At 39.7% G+C, this 18,894-nt stretch overlaps 1 protein-coding gene across 23 annotated transcripts in view; it reads left to right on the forward strand.

Annotated features, from left to right (window-relative positions):
- Positions 1 to 18,894, forward strand: part of ERC1 (ELKS/RAB6-interacting/CAST family member 1) — a 164,841-nt gene that overhangs the window by 137,383 nt on the left and 8,564 nt on the right. For 18 of the 23 annotated variants that reach the window (XM_083401887.1, XM_083401872.1, XM_083401877.1 and 15 more), the window contains 2 exons: positions 4,263 to 4,364; positions 13,757 to 13,945. In XM_083401887.1, the coding sequence (XP_083258013.1) occupies positions 4,263 to 4,364; positions 13,757 to 13,945 (291 nt within the window). Of the gene's footprint in view, positions 1 to 4,262; positions 4,365 to 6,239; positions 6,307 to 13,756; positions 13,946 to 18,894 lie in introns of those variants that run through there. The other 5 variants (XM_083401884.1, XM_083401885.1, XM_083401878.1 and 2 more) reach the window with 2 other exon arrangements.

The following is an 18,894-nucleotide window of genomic DNA, read 5'->3' on the forward strand; positions in this document are numbered from 1 at the left end:
TAAATCTTGACCTAAACCAAACTTGTGGTGCTCTGAACCAAATGTACATGTATTTTGCCTGTTATTAAACCCACTGTTTTTGTAGTCACAAGAAGCAAAACTTAAGGGCTCATCCAGGCTTCCTTTTGTGCCATTTTTCTAGACATCTCCAGGTTTTAAAGTTGCCTGGAAAGCTCAGCACCAAAGAAAGTCTGGGTGAGCCCTAGGTTCTTGGGACAGTCCAGTCCACACATAGCTCATCAGCTGCGTGGATGATAAACTGTGTTTGAAGTGGCTTGTTCCAAACTGTGCAGAGGAAGGAACATCCAGCACTCTTCCATCAGGCCTAGAGGCAGTTCCAGCTGATAGTCCCTTTCGGCTAGTTAACATCTGTTGTTGATGAGACAAAACCAGGGTTAGGGAAATTGGTATATAGGCTGGAAACAGCTTTGGTGGATAGGCACAGCAGAATGGATCACAGGGTGATGGGTGCAGCACCTGATTTAGGGTGGTGCAGGTGATTCCCCCCCCCCAGCCACCGAGCCAAGGGAGTGCAAAATACTATTACTAATATTTTTTTAATACCCTATGTTTCTATGGGTACCTACTGAGAAGATCCATTTTAAAAGTACCTGTACCAAAACAAATTATTGTGCAACTAAGAAATATTTGGAGGGGGGCACCAAACGTTTGTTCTTGCTTAGGGCACCATATTACCAAAGTCCGCACCTGGATGGGTGAAAACTAAAAGCATTGTACATAAATTGTATTGTATATAAGTTAGAAGCACAATGTTCCTAGTATGTATATGAAGCTAATTATATTTCGTAAGCTGCCTTATGGAGGATTTGCCTTGTAAGGCAGCCTGTAAGTACTTCAAATAAATAAATAGAAATAAATAAATAAACTATCCAGTGGGGATGTAATTGAACTGAGATTTATATATTTTAATCATGAATTCCCCAGCTCCCTTCAGTACCTTAGCACAGATGATATTCCTTAGGTGCCTATTAAGCAATTACTATAAATTTTTGTTCTCTTCTTACATTATTGCTTTACCTCATATTAGATGTAAATTTAGATACACGGCAGTGTAGCTGTAGCAATGGCCCATATTTTTGTATATGCTGCCTATCACTGAAGTATGTTTGACAGCTGAACTGTATCTTATAACTTCTACCTGAGAATTGAGCTTGTACTTTTCAGTACAGTTGGCAGAATAACTCATGTTTTCGATCCAAATTGCCTATTTTCATTAAAGTAATTTACTTAGTGCTAGAAAATCCAGATGAGGAAATTGAAATTATAGACAACTTTACTGACACATCATTAATTTTAGTTCTGTTTAGATCTTCTTGCCATGTGTCTTTTAGAGACCCTTACTTCAGCAGTTTATTTAAAAAAAGAAGACAAGAAAGCATCCTAGCAATTTTACAAGGTTTAAAATGTGATATTATGTGCATAAAACCAACAAAGACTTATCCTGCTATAAAACATAGGCAGTGGTAGCAGCTGCCCACTGCTGCTGCTAGGGTGAAGGGCAGGGCAAGGCATCTAACAGCAGGTGGAGCTAGGGTCACAGTAGGCAAAACACAGGTGGCACATAGGCAGGCTTGATACAAAGGGAGAATAAGTCGACAAGGGGTGAATGGGATAGAAATAGTCAGGGTAGAGACTGGGAGGGAGAATAAACAGGTTAAGAAGGGTTAGGGGGAAGCAAGCAATGTTAGAGGCTGAGTGGAGGCAGAAAGGGAGTAGGGCGTGCTGCCCTGCAAAAAAAAATGAAGTCATTTTTTCCACAGTGTTGAAACCAAATCATCTTATCATGGTTCTCTGCCCCTGCTCCTTCTGCTGCTTCCCATCCAGTCTCTAAAGTGGCGTGTTGGCTAAGCTCCTGTCTCTCGGAACAGAACGGCAGGAGCAATGTGAGACGATGAAAGCATCCTGAATGAATTCTGAATATTCCAGGGTCACCAGTCAGAGTAAACTTGAGGAAAGTGTTTTAAAGTGTGTGTGCTCTGGATTATTGCTGGGTGTTGGTCTGGAATAAGACAGTTTGTGCACATTGTGGCAAATAATACTGGCCTGATTGACTGGGTGTTTCCAATTTCAAAGAAATAATGCAATTTGGAGAATGGGTGAGTTTTGTCACCCTTTCTGAACTTTTTTTTTCCAATGAGAAATTGCTTGGAAAAATGCATTGAGTGGTCTCTCTCCTCCTGCAGATCTAGGGGGTTGCTGTCTGAGATGGCACAGTACAGTTTATAAAAATAAGTAACATCTGGTTTCTCAAAACAATCACGAATTTTAGGTATCCTTGTAACTTTTATTTTCCATTGTAACATTATTATTGACCGGTTAGCATAAATTAATAAAAAAGCAAATACTCCATTCAAAGTTATATATTGCTTCTTTCCTTTGTTTATAAATATATTTGTGTGTCAGTCTTTGGATTCTAGGTTTGGATTCTAGGTTTGGAGACTGAAATTAACTTGATGTTTGTGTCATTCCACAAGTTGGGACTTCCAGTAAAATAGTTCTCATGTTTCCTTATAGTGTTCTGGAGCCCTCTTGAACAGTTTTCTAAACAATGATGGCCAGAATTATTTCCCACATCACCATTCCAGTCACATATTTTGCAAGAGCGTGAAATATCACATTCCTACATTTAATGTAAAGTCGCTTGGGCTTTTTCCCAGCTGCATCTGTTTTAAAAGAATTGCTCATGGCTAACCCCTTTGGAGATGTGTGGTGTGTGATTTTGGACGTAATACCACCACATCTAAGAGTTTAAGTCAAAAGGTAGGGCAGGTGTTTTTTCCAGCTCTGTAAACAAGGACTGAAGTCTGAGAATGTTTATCACAGTGCTGTTTTTATTTCACAATGGTTAAGTGGCTGGTGATGCAACAAGCTGTAATTCAAGATCAAAAGAACACATCACGTCTGATGATTACTATGTTAGACTCCAGGAGCCTTCACAATAGACGCATACAGTGGTACCTCGGTTTTCAAACAGCTTAGTTCTCAAACTACTTGGAACCCAAACACTTCAAACCCGGAAATGAGTGTTCCGGTTTGCAAACTTTTTTCAGAAGCCGAACACGCTCCGATTTGAGTGCACAGTTACGTTTTGAGCAAGCAGCTTGGCCCCAGCAGCGACTACCATTGCTTCCTTCCTTCGCTTCCCTTTACTCTGCTGGGAGTTGGGCTCTGGAGTGACTCCGGAGTAGGGAGACTAGGAAGTTGGTGATTCTCCCCCAGCACGCAGAGAGGTGGTGTTTGTGGGGAGCATGGGGGGGAGAACTATGCTGGGCAGGTTGACCTTCCCACCCCCTCGCCTTTCCTCCCTTCCTCCCCCCATCCCAAGCCCGACCCCAAGCAAGGTCCGGGTGAGGCAGTGTGGGTGCCGCATTCCCAAGTGAGGTTTTGGGGCACTCACACTGCACACAGGCTCCAGCCTGCCCAGCTCAGCATCCAGTGGCTAGGAGCACAGCCAAGAGCAGCCACTTCCTCCTCCTTTCCACACTCCGCTGCTGTTGCTGCTGCATCCCGGTGCCGCCATGCCAGGGACGCGCAGGCAGTGCTGCCCCAACCGGCTCACGGCTGCTGCTTTGTCATGCTGCCCAAAGTGGAGATAGAAGCCCTTGGACTCGCCAGGGTGAATGGGGAACGTGGGCAGATTCCTACAAAAAAGGGATCCATCTCCATATGCTTATATTCTGTTTTGCTTATTTTATCTTTGAGCATCTCTTGTGTCGAACTGGAAAGAGTCTTAAAAGTTTAGAAGTTGTGGGGAATTGACTTAATAGAATACTAGGCCTTGGGTTGTATTTGTGTTCCTGATTCAATATTACTGTCATCTCTTTTTTTTAATTAAATAAAAAACAATATTACTGTCATCTTAAATTTTTTCCTGATCATACATTTATTACACGTTCTCTGTACCAACAAGTCTAAACCTACCTAATCCCACCAAGCAGGTTTCATCAATAAAGTGATGAGATAAAGGTAATTTTAGTAGTAGTATTATAATACTACCATATTCTTATAGTTTAATATTTTATCAGTTATTTGCTTTTAGCAGATATGTCGAATGGCTTATCCATACGAAAATGGTTTTTCCCTTAAATCACTTGAAATTGGAATTAGATATTATTTTATATGATTATCTGTGTATAATAGGAAATTTATACTCCAGTTCTCTTGTTACATTTAATACATTGTGTAAATCTCTTTTATAAATAAAACCCTGAAAACTCAGTATTCTTATGTCTCTTTTTCAGACTCAAAATCGCATGAAATTGATGGCAGATAACTATGAGGATGATCACCTCAAATCGTCATCTCATTCCAACCAAACTAACCATAAACCCTCCCCAGATCAGGTAAGAACCCTGCTCTTTTTCTTCTTACAGTGATCCTCTACTGGTGTGTACTGATTTGTATATCTAAGACCAGAAGCAGCTTTTCCAAAAGGGAATTAAAAGAATTAGCTTGTTCTGATTTATGACATGGATTTCCTCGCTCTGGTATAAAATTGGAATTCCTGTTAGCAAATCATTAGATTTCATTATTTCAGAAGGACTGGTCTAGCAGAGGTTTGTTGGCATATCATTCCTAGTGTAACTCAAGTGAACAGTTATTTCAGATTGCTTCTTTCTATGGAGACCTGTGTGCTCAAATCTGTGGCCTTATTGCTTGTTTGTAAGGGTGGCTGCATCCATGCGAGGAAATCCCAGCCTGTGCGCTAAATGATCATAGGCTGTTCCTGTACATGCTCAATGAAGCTTGTCCTAAAAGAGAATCAATTTACCATTTCCTATGCACAATTTAACTTCAGATGTCGCTGGCTGAACTGAGACGTGCTTGGAAACTAACAAGATGCTTAGCAAAACCCATATTCAGTGCAAGAGGACCTCCTAACTAGAAAGCTCTCGCCAGTGCTTCAGCATTCACTAACTTAGTTAAAAATAATAATAAACCTTATCTGGTTACCATCTAGCTTGATAAGGTGAATACCTCACACATCTGCACCCTCTTGTAATTCTAAAACCAGCATAGAGGTATCCCATTTATATAAAAGTATGACTATGTTGTGCAATGATTATGGGGAGAAATGAAAAATGTAAGTGTGTTGAAAAATGCTTGAAATTGCCCACTGATGCAAAAATTATACTTCAGCCACTTCCAAAGGTGATATTAAAGGGGAGGGGAGCTTAGGGAAGCTTGGTACGTTCTGTGTGCTTTCCTTTGAAGGACACAAAGAACAAAAACAAAGGAAAGGTCATTCGTAATTTTTCTCTCCCCACCACTTTCTATCATTCTAAGCTTTAAAATTAGAATCCAAGGGTCATCTAGTCCAACCCCTGCAATGCAGGAATCACAACTAAAGCATCCCTGACACGTGGCCATCCAACCTCTGTTTAAAAACTACCAGGGAAGGAGAGTCCACCACCTTCCGAGGGAGTCCATTCCATTATTGAACAGCTCTTACTGTCAGAAAGTTCTTCCTACCATTTAGTCAGAATCGCCTTTCTAATAACTTGAATCCATTGGTTCAGGTCCTAACCTCTGCAGCAGAGGAAAACAAGCTTGCTCCATCTTCCATATGACAGCCCTTAAGATATTTAAGAAGGTATTTATTTCAAAGTACAGCCACCAGAGGAATCATTGTATCCTGCTTTATTCATTTATTTTCCAAGGGGACGCGTTTCTGAAACCTGCAGTCGGGAACTGAGAGTCCTGCCTGAAAGCCATTTGAGGCTATCAGTAGTTGGAAACTTTCAAGCTACTATTTGGAGATGTCAGGCATAACATTTCTCATGATGGAGCAGCATTGCTGTTGCAGATTAAAACAATGCTCTGCAGTTCTGACTTTCATGGGGAATAAAAGGATATTTGTTTTGCACACTGAAAGGAGGCAAAGGGGCATTTCCTTCATGTGAAATATGATTGCAGCAGAAGGTAGTGATCATATGAGATGAAGGCAAACTGTCAAATGTAGAGAAGTTCAGCCACAATTACCAATCAGATGTGCCTTCAGCATATTTTAATGTTCAGAAATTAACTAAATCACCTAAGAATACTTATAGGGATTCAAGGTATTTGAAGATAGCAGAGTAGAAGATACAAGGAATTAGTGGCTATTTTTTCTCCCACTAGGACGTTTTTCTTTTGTGTGGTTTAAATACTAATCGAGTCTTTATTTCATTCCCATGCTGCTCTGGGGCTTTTCCCCCTTGTCTTCTCTCAACCAATAGGATGAGGAGGAGGGTATTTGGGCATAGCCAATCAGATGCTCTTAGGTCAGCCATTTTGTTCAGAACGGTGAGAATCAGCTTTCTTTACCAGTAGAAAAGTTTCCCATGGTCACTCTTGCATCTTGCTTCTGTGTGATTCATGAGGTTTGGGTGTCTTTCCTTTCCCTTTCTAATGTGGCCTCTGCATGTAAATGTTTTCCTACTTATTTGTATTTTTTATTTTCTTTAATCTGTTAACTTGTTACTGTTTTGTGTCGTTGTGAGAATACACTCCCAGAGCATGTGGTTGGATTTATATGCAAGCAGCAGCATGATTCATGTTCTAAGAGGGAATGTCGCCATTATACTTTAACAGTACAGTTTAACCATGGTAGCTAATATTTGCAATTAGAAAAAACTTTTGCTACAAAGCTGAACAATCCAGAGGTTCTCTTTTTAAAAGTAACAAATCACTCAAATCACTTTTCTGCAGGATTTGAGCATGATGGACCATGCTGCTGATATTGCTGCAAGATTGTTGGGTGCCCCCAGTTACCTACAATGTTTGATAAAGCAAATGAGGATTTGGAGAAGATTAATAGTAACTTAAGGGAAGAAATAGCTTTCCAACTTTTCTGCATTCTGCCTGATTTATTGTCTTGTTAAATATATTGTTGCATTGATCAGATCCTTCGTTCTAAGTCAATTATGTAGGAAACCCACAGCAATTATGATAGGGCCAAAGTTTTAATTTTACAACCTGGGAGTTGAATTGGCACTCCCTTTATTTGGGAGGGGGGAATGATTTAATTCATGCTCATTAGTGATCTCATGCCCCTTTGGAGTCTTTCTTTGCCATGTCTTTGTGTTTGTGTATGGTGTTAAAACTATTCAACATGATGGTGAAGAGTAAGTATCATGCTGAAGAATGCCAGGGAGCTGGGTGAGCTGAGAGGTAAGTTAATGAGGGGGAAGAGGAATTAGCTTAGAAGGCAGGAGCAGTTCAGACTCATTTACATGGTAAAATGAAAATACTGTGGCAGATGTTGATTAAAGGAACTTCCATTTAAACACTGCATGTACAAAGAGGATAAAATTGAGGAAACATATGTGCTTCTCTGTCAACAAAGTGTTTGCTCCTGTTACTTTGGAAGACAAGAACTGACACAACAGATAAAAGGGTAATGACATCACTGGGGCTTTAGTGGTTGTTTGCAACTTATTTACTGTGGTATAACTCTTACATTTTAAATCTTAATAAGAGAGGCAAAGGGTAGGACATGAGGATGCAAGAAAAAGGAAGAGAATATGAATATTGGAATGGACAAGAGAGAAGATGGAACATCGGATCCATTATTGAAGTGTGAAAGTTGAAATCTTTAGATCTTTAGTACACTATACAAAGTGTGTGGTGCCTTTGCTATGTGTATTGTTTGTACAAAGAGTTTTGTCAATGGGCCCTTGTATTTGGTCAGCTTTCCAGTGCCTTGCTGTAGTCAGTATATAGTCAGTCACTAGGACAGATCAGGTCAAATGCTCTATAGTAGAAAGGACTTTCTCCGTCTGCCTGGGACACCCAAGGTGAGCTTCCTTACCTGTGACTGCAAGTAGTTCAGTCCAGAGATAAATGTGTACACCATAGGAGTCAAGTCAAACCTTACCATAATAGTTCCTGATGTACTTCCTATTTCAGGAGGAAGTACCAGCTGATGTTGAACGGCTGAGCCTGTACTAGTAAGAAACCCCTTAGCTCTTAGGTCCTGCAGAGGCCCATCTGGGGGTTGCTGTTCAATCCTGTCATCTCTCTTTGTGGTTACCATTTTTGTTATACTCCATGTGGGTAACTCATGTCCCAAGTGTTCCCTGCCTAGGGCCTTGCCCTCCTCGCTCTTATGCCTAGTTATATTCCTACTTAGGGCCTTCATTCTTCCAACTTTTTCGCCCTCAACCACACAGAAGCCTCTTGCTCCCTTCAACAAGTCCCCCCAACCTCATTCTCCATACCAACCACTTAGGCTTGGTACCACCATTCAAAAAAATCAGAATTTACCTTTTATGTAATAATGCTCATTTAGTTATAGTCAACTAAAATTTCCTGGCACTTTGAAGTCTGAATGAACATGAAAAGCCCTTAACACAATGTGTTAAATAAAAAGGGTTTTGGTTTTTTTAATTGAATTATGTCTATCGCTCAAGGACAAGTTACAGGTAGGTAACCGTGTTGGTCTGCCATAGTCGAAACAAAATAAAACAATTCCTTCCAGTAGCACCTTGGAGACCAACTAAGTTTGCATGCACACGAAAGCTCATACCAATAACAAACTTAGTTGGTCTCCAAGGTGCTACTGGAAGGATTTTTTTGTTTGTTTGTTTCAACTCAAGGACAAGAACAAATAGTGTCGTCATCGTCCCCCCAAAATAATAATAACTAGCAGTATGTTCAGAGGTTTTGAGTCTTAATCCCAACACACTAATCTTGACTAATCTTTGCAAACTCAGGAAATTTAACAAAGCTTTTATTGCTTGTATTTGGTCCATACCAATACAGTTGTAAAATGCATCTCTCACCTTTACTATCTTACTCATCATAAGGGTCATCTTGTGGAAGAATAGGCACTGAAAGCCACCAGGATCTTTGTGTGAAGAAAAAACTGAATAATAATTATTTCTATGGTAGTGAGCCTTAAATAAAACTGAAAATGCAGTCTATTGGATTACTAAAAGGCATCATCATGAAAATTTACCTGGAGACGTGTCATGCTCAAGGCTTCAGCCTTCTGACATCAAAATGAGGATCTTGCCAAAAACTTTGAAATTAATTCCATTTCACTCCCTAAATTCACTAGGAAGAAGTGATGGTGGTTGTATACCTTCACATACCACATATGTCCATCCTCACTCTGTGGTTTTGTTTAAAAAAATGTTAAAACTATCGCTAACACAGAAAAAAGGCTTTAACACAGTATCTGACACATCTTAGAAGAACTGAGTCCCAGACTTTGTGGTTCATAACACATTGAACAATATGAAGCCACCTCATTACTGTCATCAAGAGATTCCTCTCCTGTACTCATATCCAAAAATGACTTTGTTTAAAAGCCATATTAGTTTACTGCCAGTTTCCAAAACATTTTGACAGTGGAGAAAATGCTGACACATAAAAAACATTTGATGTTCCCATGATCTGCCCTTCAGTCTGTATAGGGCAGTTCTGTTTTGCTTCACTTAGGCAGGTGCCAAACCACTTTTGAGATCAGGCCACTTTCAGAGAAGTGGAGCAAAAGGCAGGGGGCACGGTAATAGTAGTCTTGTTCTAGTCCCAGTTTAAATTTCAGTCATCTTGAAAATTCTTTAAAATTATGGTGTCTGAATTCAGCCAAGTGCACATTCAGTTTTCCATCTTCATCAAAGCATCTCAGTCATAAAACATTGTTCCACTGTTCTGAATCTGGTTGTGAAGATCAGAAACATTTTGTAAGTAGACTGCCAGTTGTGGCAGTTCTGTGATGTGGACAGATATCTATAGAAGAGTACATTAATTCACATTCTTTTTAAAAAAAAAATATGATGATATAATGCAAGCTTTTTCATAGTCTCTTTGGAAGCTGTTTCTGGGAGTGTCGATAGAGAAAGCAGTGTTCGTTCTTTTGTATCTTTCCCCAGGTTTTTTTCTTTTCTCCCCCAAAGTTTGGCTAGTTCCCAAGGTGAAGGCGGTGAGCTCTGGAAATCATTAATCCATGGGATTTGTTCATGGTGTATTAAAATTTCAGAAAGAATTTGCTTTATAAATATGATTTCCTGATTGACTCTGGCAGAAATGAAACCAGAAGAGATGGGACTGTCAATGCAGCCAAAATTCCTTACAGTGGTTTCTGTTGAAACGTTATGGGCAGGGAGGAAAAGTCATCTGGGGAAGTGACTGCTGTTGGTTTTGAACCTCTTGTTGAGGTTCTGCAGTGGATTCTTCCAAAAGATTCAGAACTTGCAATGGAAATTGATCATAGTTTTTAAGGATGTTCTTGCCTTTTCCTTTCCCCCTGTGAATAGGGAGAATCAATATAGCTATTAGAGATTCCTTTCCCAGGATCCATGCCCAGTCCAGCCCACATTTTGACTGTTTGTACCAGGTGTTGGGGCACAAGGGACAGATTGTGATTCTGTTGGTGTTCTGTTTTGACAGTTTATCTGCCTGGGCTGATTGAGACTGTCTCAGATTTGGAGCTGAGGGGCCCCTGGCTTGCTGTCTTGGGAACCTCAATATTCACATCAAGGTTTCCTGGTTTGAGACAATGTAGGATTTTGACTGCCACAAAAGCCATCAGGCTATAACAAAATGTCATTGGCCCCATCAAAACTATGTGTTAACCAGACAGAAATGTGGGTTTGATTGTAGGGGATTTTTCATCAAGTGGTGGTCAGACCACTTCATATTGAGGTTTTGACTTTCAGCACCCATTTTCCTCTTTGGGGGTGGTTAGACCTATTAAGATAGTCTGCTGTCAGAAGCTTATGATGCCTGAAGGATTCCAGATTGCCATGAGGAGGTTATTGTTGCCATGACTGACACTCCTGTAGAAGTTTTGCTCACTCTTTGGGGTACAAAGAAATCTCTGGTCACCTGCTTTTAATTAGTCTTAGTCTTTAACTGTATTGTTTTTATTCTTTCTTACTTTATTGTAGTGTATTTGAGCAATCTTTTTTCTGATGGAAGTTAGTCAAAGTGAAATTTCCCCCCCCCCCTCAATCCAACCTGCATTTTAATAAAATAAATACTACTAGTTGGCCCAGTGTTCAGCATTGAAATGAAAATAACCATTTTGTATTGAGCCAACTTCTGTTTATGGTTTTAAAATAAATTCACTTGGTACATTGTGGCAATATTTTCAAATGCACTTATTATGTCATGTATGACAGGTTTTATTGTGCTTTAAATGTGTTAAACTGGACATTGAATGAATACCACTAGCTTGGGCAAAGACAGGGATGGCCAGAACATCTCTTGTTAATAAAGAAAGGCTGTTTTAGAAAATATTCCCATACCTTGGATAAGCTCTAGAAAACATTCAGGTTGCACAGAGTGCAACCCAGCTCATCAGTCCTGTCCTTTCTGCTTGGCAGGTGCTTTTTGCATCCTCTTAAGATAAGCTCTGCAATTGCGGGAAGCACTGTGACTCTTGCTAAGTGGCCAGCTCAAATTAGATGTGGGAGAAACATAGAGATAAGCACGGTACTTACTGGTGGAGTTAATGCATCCCAAGGGAAAGAAATGAACTGCTCTGTGAGCTTTACTATTCTCCAAGAGGGCAGGATCAGCCCTTTACAAAATAAGCAGCAGTAATCAAATTAGGATGCTTTCAGCAAGTGGCTTATCCATGGATAAAATGATCTTGTTTCCAACTTAATGGGTTCTATTCCCATAATTTTGGTAGTTTATACTAAAGGAAAAGGGGTCAGTATAGGACTCACATTATACAGGACTAACATTATACAGTACAGAGTGGCATCAGAAAGGAACTAGTTCAGCAAGCATTCATATTCAGTTGGATAATGATAATGCTACTATTTCAAAGGATACTGTTACAGTTTCCTTTCTACCTAAAGATGACCAGAAGACATGTCTACTGTATTGGAACATGCAGCCTTAACATACATAATCTTTTATAGGTATCTCTGTGGAAAGAATACTGTGTTCTCAACCAAACAATGCTTCATCCTAGTTCTACATTCTTGACCTTTGTTTCCCTATTTTAAAAGTGAATTCTAAATTTTATATCAACCCAAGAGGGGCCAACACTGGTCTCAGCCCTAGTCTGATGTATGCTTTTGAGAATTTAGAACTGGTAAAAAGAATTATACAACTGTCAAACCCATGATTGTAGAACTTTTCCAGTCAGCCACCCGTTTGTATGAATTTTAGGTGTGCTAAATCATGTTTGAGGTAAATCAGCTGCTTCAAACGAAGGGAAAGGCATGTAATACATTTCTGGAGTGAAGGGTGAAGATTTTTCACTTCCTTCCCTGTCCCATTCAGAGGTCAGGCTCCTTAAAATCCTGTGTCATGCAAAAATTACACATTTGTAACTGGGAAAAGATGGGCCTGGATGATAGGCAAAAACTGATGTGCATAGTGAAGGGATGATAAAGATTCTTGGGATAAGAATGACTTTTTGAATGCATTCTGTTGTAAACACAAGAAAATAAACATTACCAGACCACACCGTATATTGCTTTCAAGTTACCAGTTCCAGCACTCAAGTAAATTGAGAACTGCTGATATAGGGCTTCAATGGGGGGGAGGGTTAAATTACAGGAGCTTTAACAATGGGTGTACAACAAAACACACTTGCATTTTGCAGCAAACTTTAAAGAAGAATGGTGTTGCTAATGAATTGTTTCTCCTTTGTAGTGTTCTTATCTTGCTGGGTGGGACATAGTTTTACTTATCAGTTATACTGCAGGCCTGCTAACTTGAGGGGTTTTTGAGAAGTCTTGTAGGATAGCCAATATTACTACTATTGTCAGCAGCCAACCACAAGCATTGTGTGAATGAAAATGTATTTCCTTTCCATATTTTTGCCTATCAAGTCATCCTCAACATCTTTCCAGTTCTGTAGCCTTTACAGTCTTACAGCATTGCCTTTTTAATTTTAAATTCCCTGTAACATAAGTAATATTCCATGCTGTTTCTTTTTACAGTGCTAAAATGTTAATCCTAATGTGCTACAAACAGGGTTCTACAGTCTTACTGGGGAAGGGATTTTGACACCACTAATCTGTAGCTTTCAGCTCCTCCTATTGCACGACCATTAATCCATTCAAAGAGTGTTGGAAACATAGCAAAGGAGCCAGAACAGTTGTGTATGCAGGACAATGTTGAAAGTAGTACCAGCACCTGTTTCTGTTGACTGGGAGATTATCACACTTCTATGTTCATTAGCAGAGTTAGAGGGTGTGGTTGGAAAGATACCTTATTCCTGCTGACAAGCAGAAGGTGCAACCACAGATTTTGCCTGGATGTGAACATTTTGACAGCTAAAACTTCACCACAGGCAAGCATTGCTGATCCAGGCCTTGTACCTTGTTTTTGTTGTTAGAGATTCTCTTTCTTATTCCTCGGTGTTTAATTGGTTGTAATCAACAGAATGTTCACACTCTCAATTTTCCATTCTCCAATTATTACTTTCAAATCCCTGTGCTCTTTTAGAAGGAAGCACATGATATAATTAAATAAATCTGCAAAACATTTTAAATTAGTATTTAAATGTATAGCAGAGAAACTTTTTTCTTGAAATCTGTTAATTTGCTTAGGGGGGCCCTTTCAGGTAAAACAAACAGAATGATATGCAACTCTTCTCATGACTGGATTCACACGTTCTCTTCTCATCTCCCCTACCCCACCATGCAATTGTATTTTCATGTAGAGAGAATTTGGTTAGTCCTCTTAGCTTTCCTCCAGTTTTCTATGTTATGATTAAGTAAATGTCCCATTTGCTTACGTATTTGTCAGATTATGATTGACTTGCATTCTTTTATTTTAGGTAATCCAGCCCCTTTTAGACCTTGATCAGAATCGCAGCAAGTTGAAGTTGTATATTGGACATTTGACAGCCCTGTGCCATGACCGGGACCCCCTGATTCTCCGTGGACTCACTCCGCCTGCTTCCTACCACCAGGATGACAACCGTGCAGCTTGGGAGAAGGAGCTGCAGAAGATGACTCTGGAGCAGGTAAAGCAACTTCATATATATATATATATATATATATATATATATATATATATATATAAAATACAATATGGGGCTATTTAGTTCAGATGATAAAGGGTGTATTAAATTGTACATGAGGCAGAGAAAGTGGATAGAAGTACATTTTCTTCTTCTTCCATAGCACCAGAACCTGGAATCATACAGTGAAGCTGAATGTCAGGCGGTTTGGGATGGACAATTGCTCATACAGTGTCCAGTTAGAAAATTAGCTTCCACAAGAAGCCACCAAACTGGACAGCTTTAAAAGGGGGCTTAAACAGATTCATGGAGGATAAGACTACCTGTGGCTACTAGCCATATATAGCCATACCAAGACATAATGTGTCTGAATGCCAGTCACTGGGTAACAGCAGCAGGAGGAGGGGCCTACTGTCCCCCTTGTCTTGTTTCTGGGCTTCCCATAGGTATATTGTTGGTCACTGTGGAAAATGGGATTCTGTAGTCTGATGTAGCAGGACTCCTCTTAAGTTCAGGCTTCCAGCAACCCTGCCATGCCTTCTTCTAGCATAGTATAAACTATGAAATTCAAGTTGGTCGTCTCATTCTCTCCTTCTGATTCTAGTTTTTCTTTTCCAAATGATATTTAATATTTTGTGGCTCCTGATAACTACTGATCACACTCAGTCCTCATTGGGATGTTGGGGGACTGTCACCTTTGAGAGATTTGTTGGGGTTGGAATTATTATTTGCTTTGCACTTCTGCAGAACCTGAGGTTCCTGAAAGTATGTTAATGCTTCTTCTTAGTTCTTAGCTGCGCTCTTTTGGCTCCAATACTGCCAGTATGGGGACACCAAGTTCAGTATGAAGCAGATGAAAGCCTGTCTCTGATTTTTCCTAACACGTTTTGTCTTTTAACGAGACAATAATAACTTATTATTTCCCTCTTGTTGAAACATTTGGAATCTTTAAATTTTTCAATTTAGAATGCAGACCTCTAGTTGGTGTTTATATTTAAAGAATAGCAACAGCAACAATGGAACAGCAACAATAGCAGTAAAAACTTGACACGTGGAAAATCATCAAGGCTGATTTACCCACTGAATTTTCAAGGTAGAAGTTTCTGCATCTCTGAACCAAAGAAAATGTAATGGTTTGATTCAGATGTAACGCTAAGCTATGATTTAATGTTGTATGCATGACCTTTGTAGACTCCTCCTTTCCCTCCTCCAGTGCAGCCCTAAGGAGAAGAGGGGAAACTTTCCCTTCTGTTTTCAGTTAACCACAGTTTAAAGTCCAAATCCTAAACTGGTAAATATTAGCTTATTTATTTAGCCACAGTTTGGATTTGGACATAACACTAAATTTTGGTTAGAGTTTTTAAAAAATGAAAATAAATGAAAGTTTCCAATCACCACCTGCTGCACCAGAGGAGGGGAGGGGGCATCTGATAAACATAATTTAGCATTATGTCTGAATGAGACAATCAAATGAAAATAAAAACACCACACCCTGCTGTCTTCCAAGCTAGATACTGGAGATCTCTAGAATCTTGACTATTAAAGTGTTATGAGAAAACATCCCCTTGAATTATCTGGAATGAGATTTTGTATTTCTTTGCCTTGATTACACACTAAGTATATTGGAGGGATTGGTGCTACAAAGATCGGGGCTGCTTTGAAGATATTTTGCTTGACATAATGTTATAATGTTGTGCTTGACTACACTGCTTGAAATTTACTCTAATATCTACTAATTTTTTATAGCTGGTTGACCTGGAGTTGTGCTTGTGTTGTTTAAATGAAGCATAGTTATGCTCCTATATTGGTGCATAGGCTACAATCCAACAGAAATCTAGACATTCTTAAACTCACTGAGATTGGTGGATTTAAGCACACCTAGTTCTGTGTTGTTTGGATTGTGGCCAAAATGGCACAATTTCCTGATGTTTTTATGGATGAATGATTTGAAAAAGGTGGCCATTTGTTTGGGACTTGAAGTATGGACATAAGTCCTAAACTTAGCCACACACATAATGTACTTTGCTGCTAGAAATGTCATACTTTGATTTTTCTTTCTTCCTCCTCCTGATAATTGCTAGGCAACTAAGTATTTAGCTCACCAGGGAGCATAGATCTGATTTTTAAATTTCCTTTAGCAAGTTACAAACATGAAAGTCAATTCACCCCCACATTCTTTTTACTTTAACTCATTACCTTGAAGCTCCTGACCTGGTTTGGTACCTCTTCAGAGTTACTGTTTACACAAAGCTCTCATTATTCTAGCCCCTCATTTTGCTTACTAAAACAGCTGGAGTAGATTAAGTGCCTAGCCAAGAGTGCAAATGCACTGAAGTATTTGTCGTGTGTGTTTCTGTATTGCTCACATTGGAACAGACATATGTAAATAGATGTTTTACTTGTATACTTGGAAATAACATTTTATGTGCCCTCTTTCACATCATAATCATTGCCCAGTTTTCACTCTTCTCAGGCAAAGCACTAGTTTAATTCTGTTAATTCTTCCATTACTTATATCGTACAGCAAAATCTCTGTCCCATAGTATCTCCAACCTTTCTACTAATACTCATTTCTATCCCAAACATTTACCCCTCTTCTTTGTGTAGTCATTCAATTTATCATCCTTTCCCTTGTCAGCCTGTGCAGTAGTACCTTTCATCAGTTCTTGCTGCTATCTTCATCAAAATTGAATTCCTTATCTAATTTTCTTCCACTCTGCCTCACTGGCTTTGTTTGCAACGAGATGAAATGCTTAAATCATTGTATCCAAATTAACCCGTTGTACATTTTACTGAAATTAAATTATTGTACCAAAGGAAATTTAACTAAGTTTATTTCATCCATGAGCTTGAGACCTTTTCTTTAATGATTCACACTATTATATGCAAACCTGGAATATATCCAGTACTCGTGTACCACCAAAAAGGCATAAACTACTGGACATTAATTCTGTACCAACAGCAATAATCTGGTTTCTATAGCCTGGTGTGTTTTTGTTTCTCCCTCCCTCTACCTCTCTCTCTCTCTCATACACATATCTTTCCTGGTTTTCATCTTTTCTGATGTTTGAACTTTTCTCCTTGCACTTTTAACTTTAAAACAATTTTCAAAAAAAAAAAGAGGGGGAAAGCACTTCAGAAGCCAAATTCCAAAAGGCCAATAGAAGCAAGTCCAATAATCTGAAGGAAGAAAAGGTCTCTGAAGATAAATGTGTCTGAAATACAATCCCATGCATGAAGTGGATTTCAGATTTGTTTCTGTCTTCACTTATTGATTTGAAATAGTCCATGCTGTCCTCTATTGAATCCCTGCGGCAAAAAGATCCCCCCATCAAATTGCACCCACAGCTGATTCCTTCTTACTTTTTTTTTAAATAACCAACTGTAATCAGCTGTCAGCACCCATGTGACAAAACATTGGGCTGAGAGGGAGTATTATCCTGTAAATTCCCCTGGATCTCTCAGAAGTTTTGTTTGTTTGTTTGTTTGTTTGTTACCACTTATAAACCACTTAATATTTTAAAAAATTGCAAGTGTTCCACTATCTAGAAACCAAGCAATATATCATTAAACAAAAACACAATCTACCACCATCCTACCATGGTTTCCTCATTACGTTGGGCTTCAATAATAGTTACGTTCTCAAATAGTTGAATTTCGTCATTGAGGGGAAATCATTGTAGGGAGAATTATGATTTTGCATGATTTTGTTTAGGAAAGGGGAACTGCTTCTCATTAAATGTTGACAAATGTTCAGACATGGGTATGATTCATAGACAGAACGGTTTCTTCAAAAAGTAATTACAATATTCACATCTGTCTCTAAGGAAATACCTCTGTATAGCAAGACTCCCAATCCATCTCTGAGTTTTGAGTCTCTCCTCAAAGGTAACAGTAATATGTTATAGAGCTTGACATTATATTTTCATGCCTCCTCAGACACAGGTGTGGCTCATAAGAATATTCCCCTCACTTCATGGTTACATTTCTAGGGAGGGACAGATCTTTCCCTGTTCACTAATGTTTCTGTGTGTGACTTTTGCCCCATATCCCATTCTTCCTGTCTTGAGATTTCTCATGGAGAATTTATATAATTAATTTCTGAAATAGCACATGCACAGGTTTCCCCTTAGTGCAGATTTCTATTGGTTCAGATTAGTCCTCCACCCCATTCAGTTTGCCTTTGAATACTATATTACATTTGTACACTTACAGGAGATCATTTTTCTCTTTAAATATATATTACCAAGTTGCACAAATGTCTTGTTCCTGTTGTAGCAGCAGTAAGCAGGGAGTTCAGGATTGGTTGCTTTTCTTCCTAGGAGGGGGGAATGGGGGAGGTATTGATGGTGGATCGTCGCTGCTGGTCTTAAATGCTTCCATGGCTTATATTCATGTAAAAGTCTCCAATGCTTTTTGCTCAAAAAGGGGGGTGGGGGAGCTGTCTGACCTGGGTGATAACGTTGCTGTAATTATTAAGATACATTAATAAATTGCACAGTCATGGGAGAGGTAAAGTAAAGGTAAAGGTACCCCTGCCCGTACGGGCCAGTCTTGCCAGACTCTAGGGTTGTGCGCCCATCTCACTCAAAGAGGCCGGGGGCCAGCGCTGTCCGAAGACACTTCCGGGTCACGTGGCCAGCGTGACATCGCTGCTCTGGCGAGCCAGAGCCGCACACGGAAACGCCGTTTACCTTCCCGCTAGTAAGCGGTCCCTATTTATCTACTTGCACCCCGGGGTGCTTTCGAACTGCTAGGTTGGCAGGCGCTGGGACCGAACAGCGGGAGCGCACCCCGCCACGGGGATTCGAACCGCCGACCTTTCGATCGGCAAGCCCTAGGCACTGAGGCTTTAACCCACAGCGCCACCCGCGTCCCCCCATGGGAGAGGTGCAGTGGGTTAATTACCCGCTTGTCACCATTAATTCATCTGGCTTCCGTCTCTTAGATGC

The sequence above is a fragment of the Podarcis tiliguerta genome (genome assembly GCF_965153285.1).
Source record: "Podarcis tiliguerta genome assembly, chromosome: 10".
Taxonomy (NCBI): domain Eukaryota; kingdom Metazoa; phylum Chordata; class Lepidosauria; order Squamata; family Lacertidae; genus Podarcis; species Podarcis tiliguerta.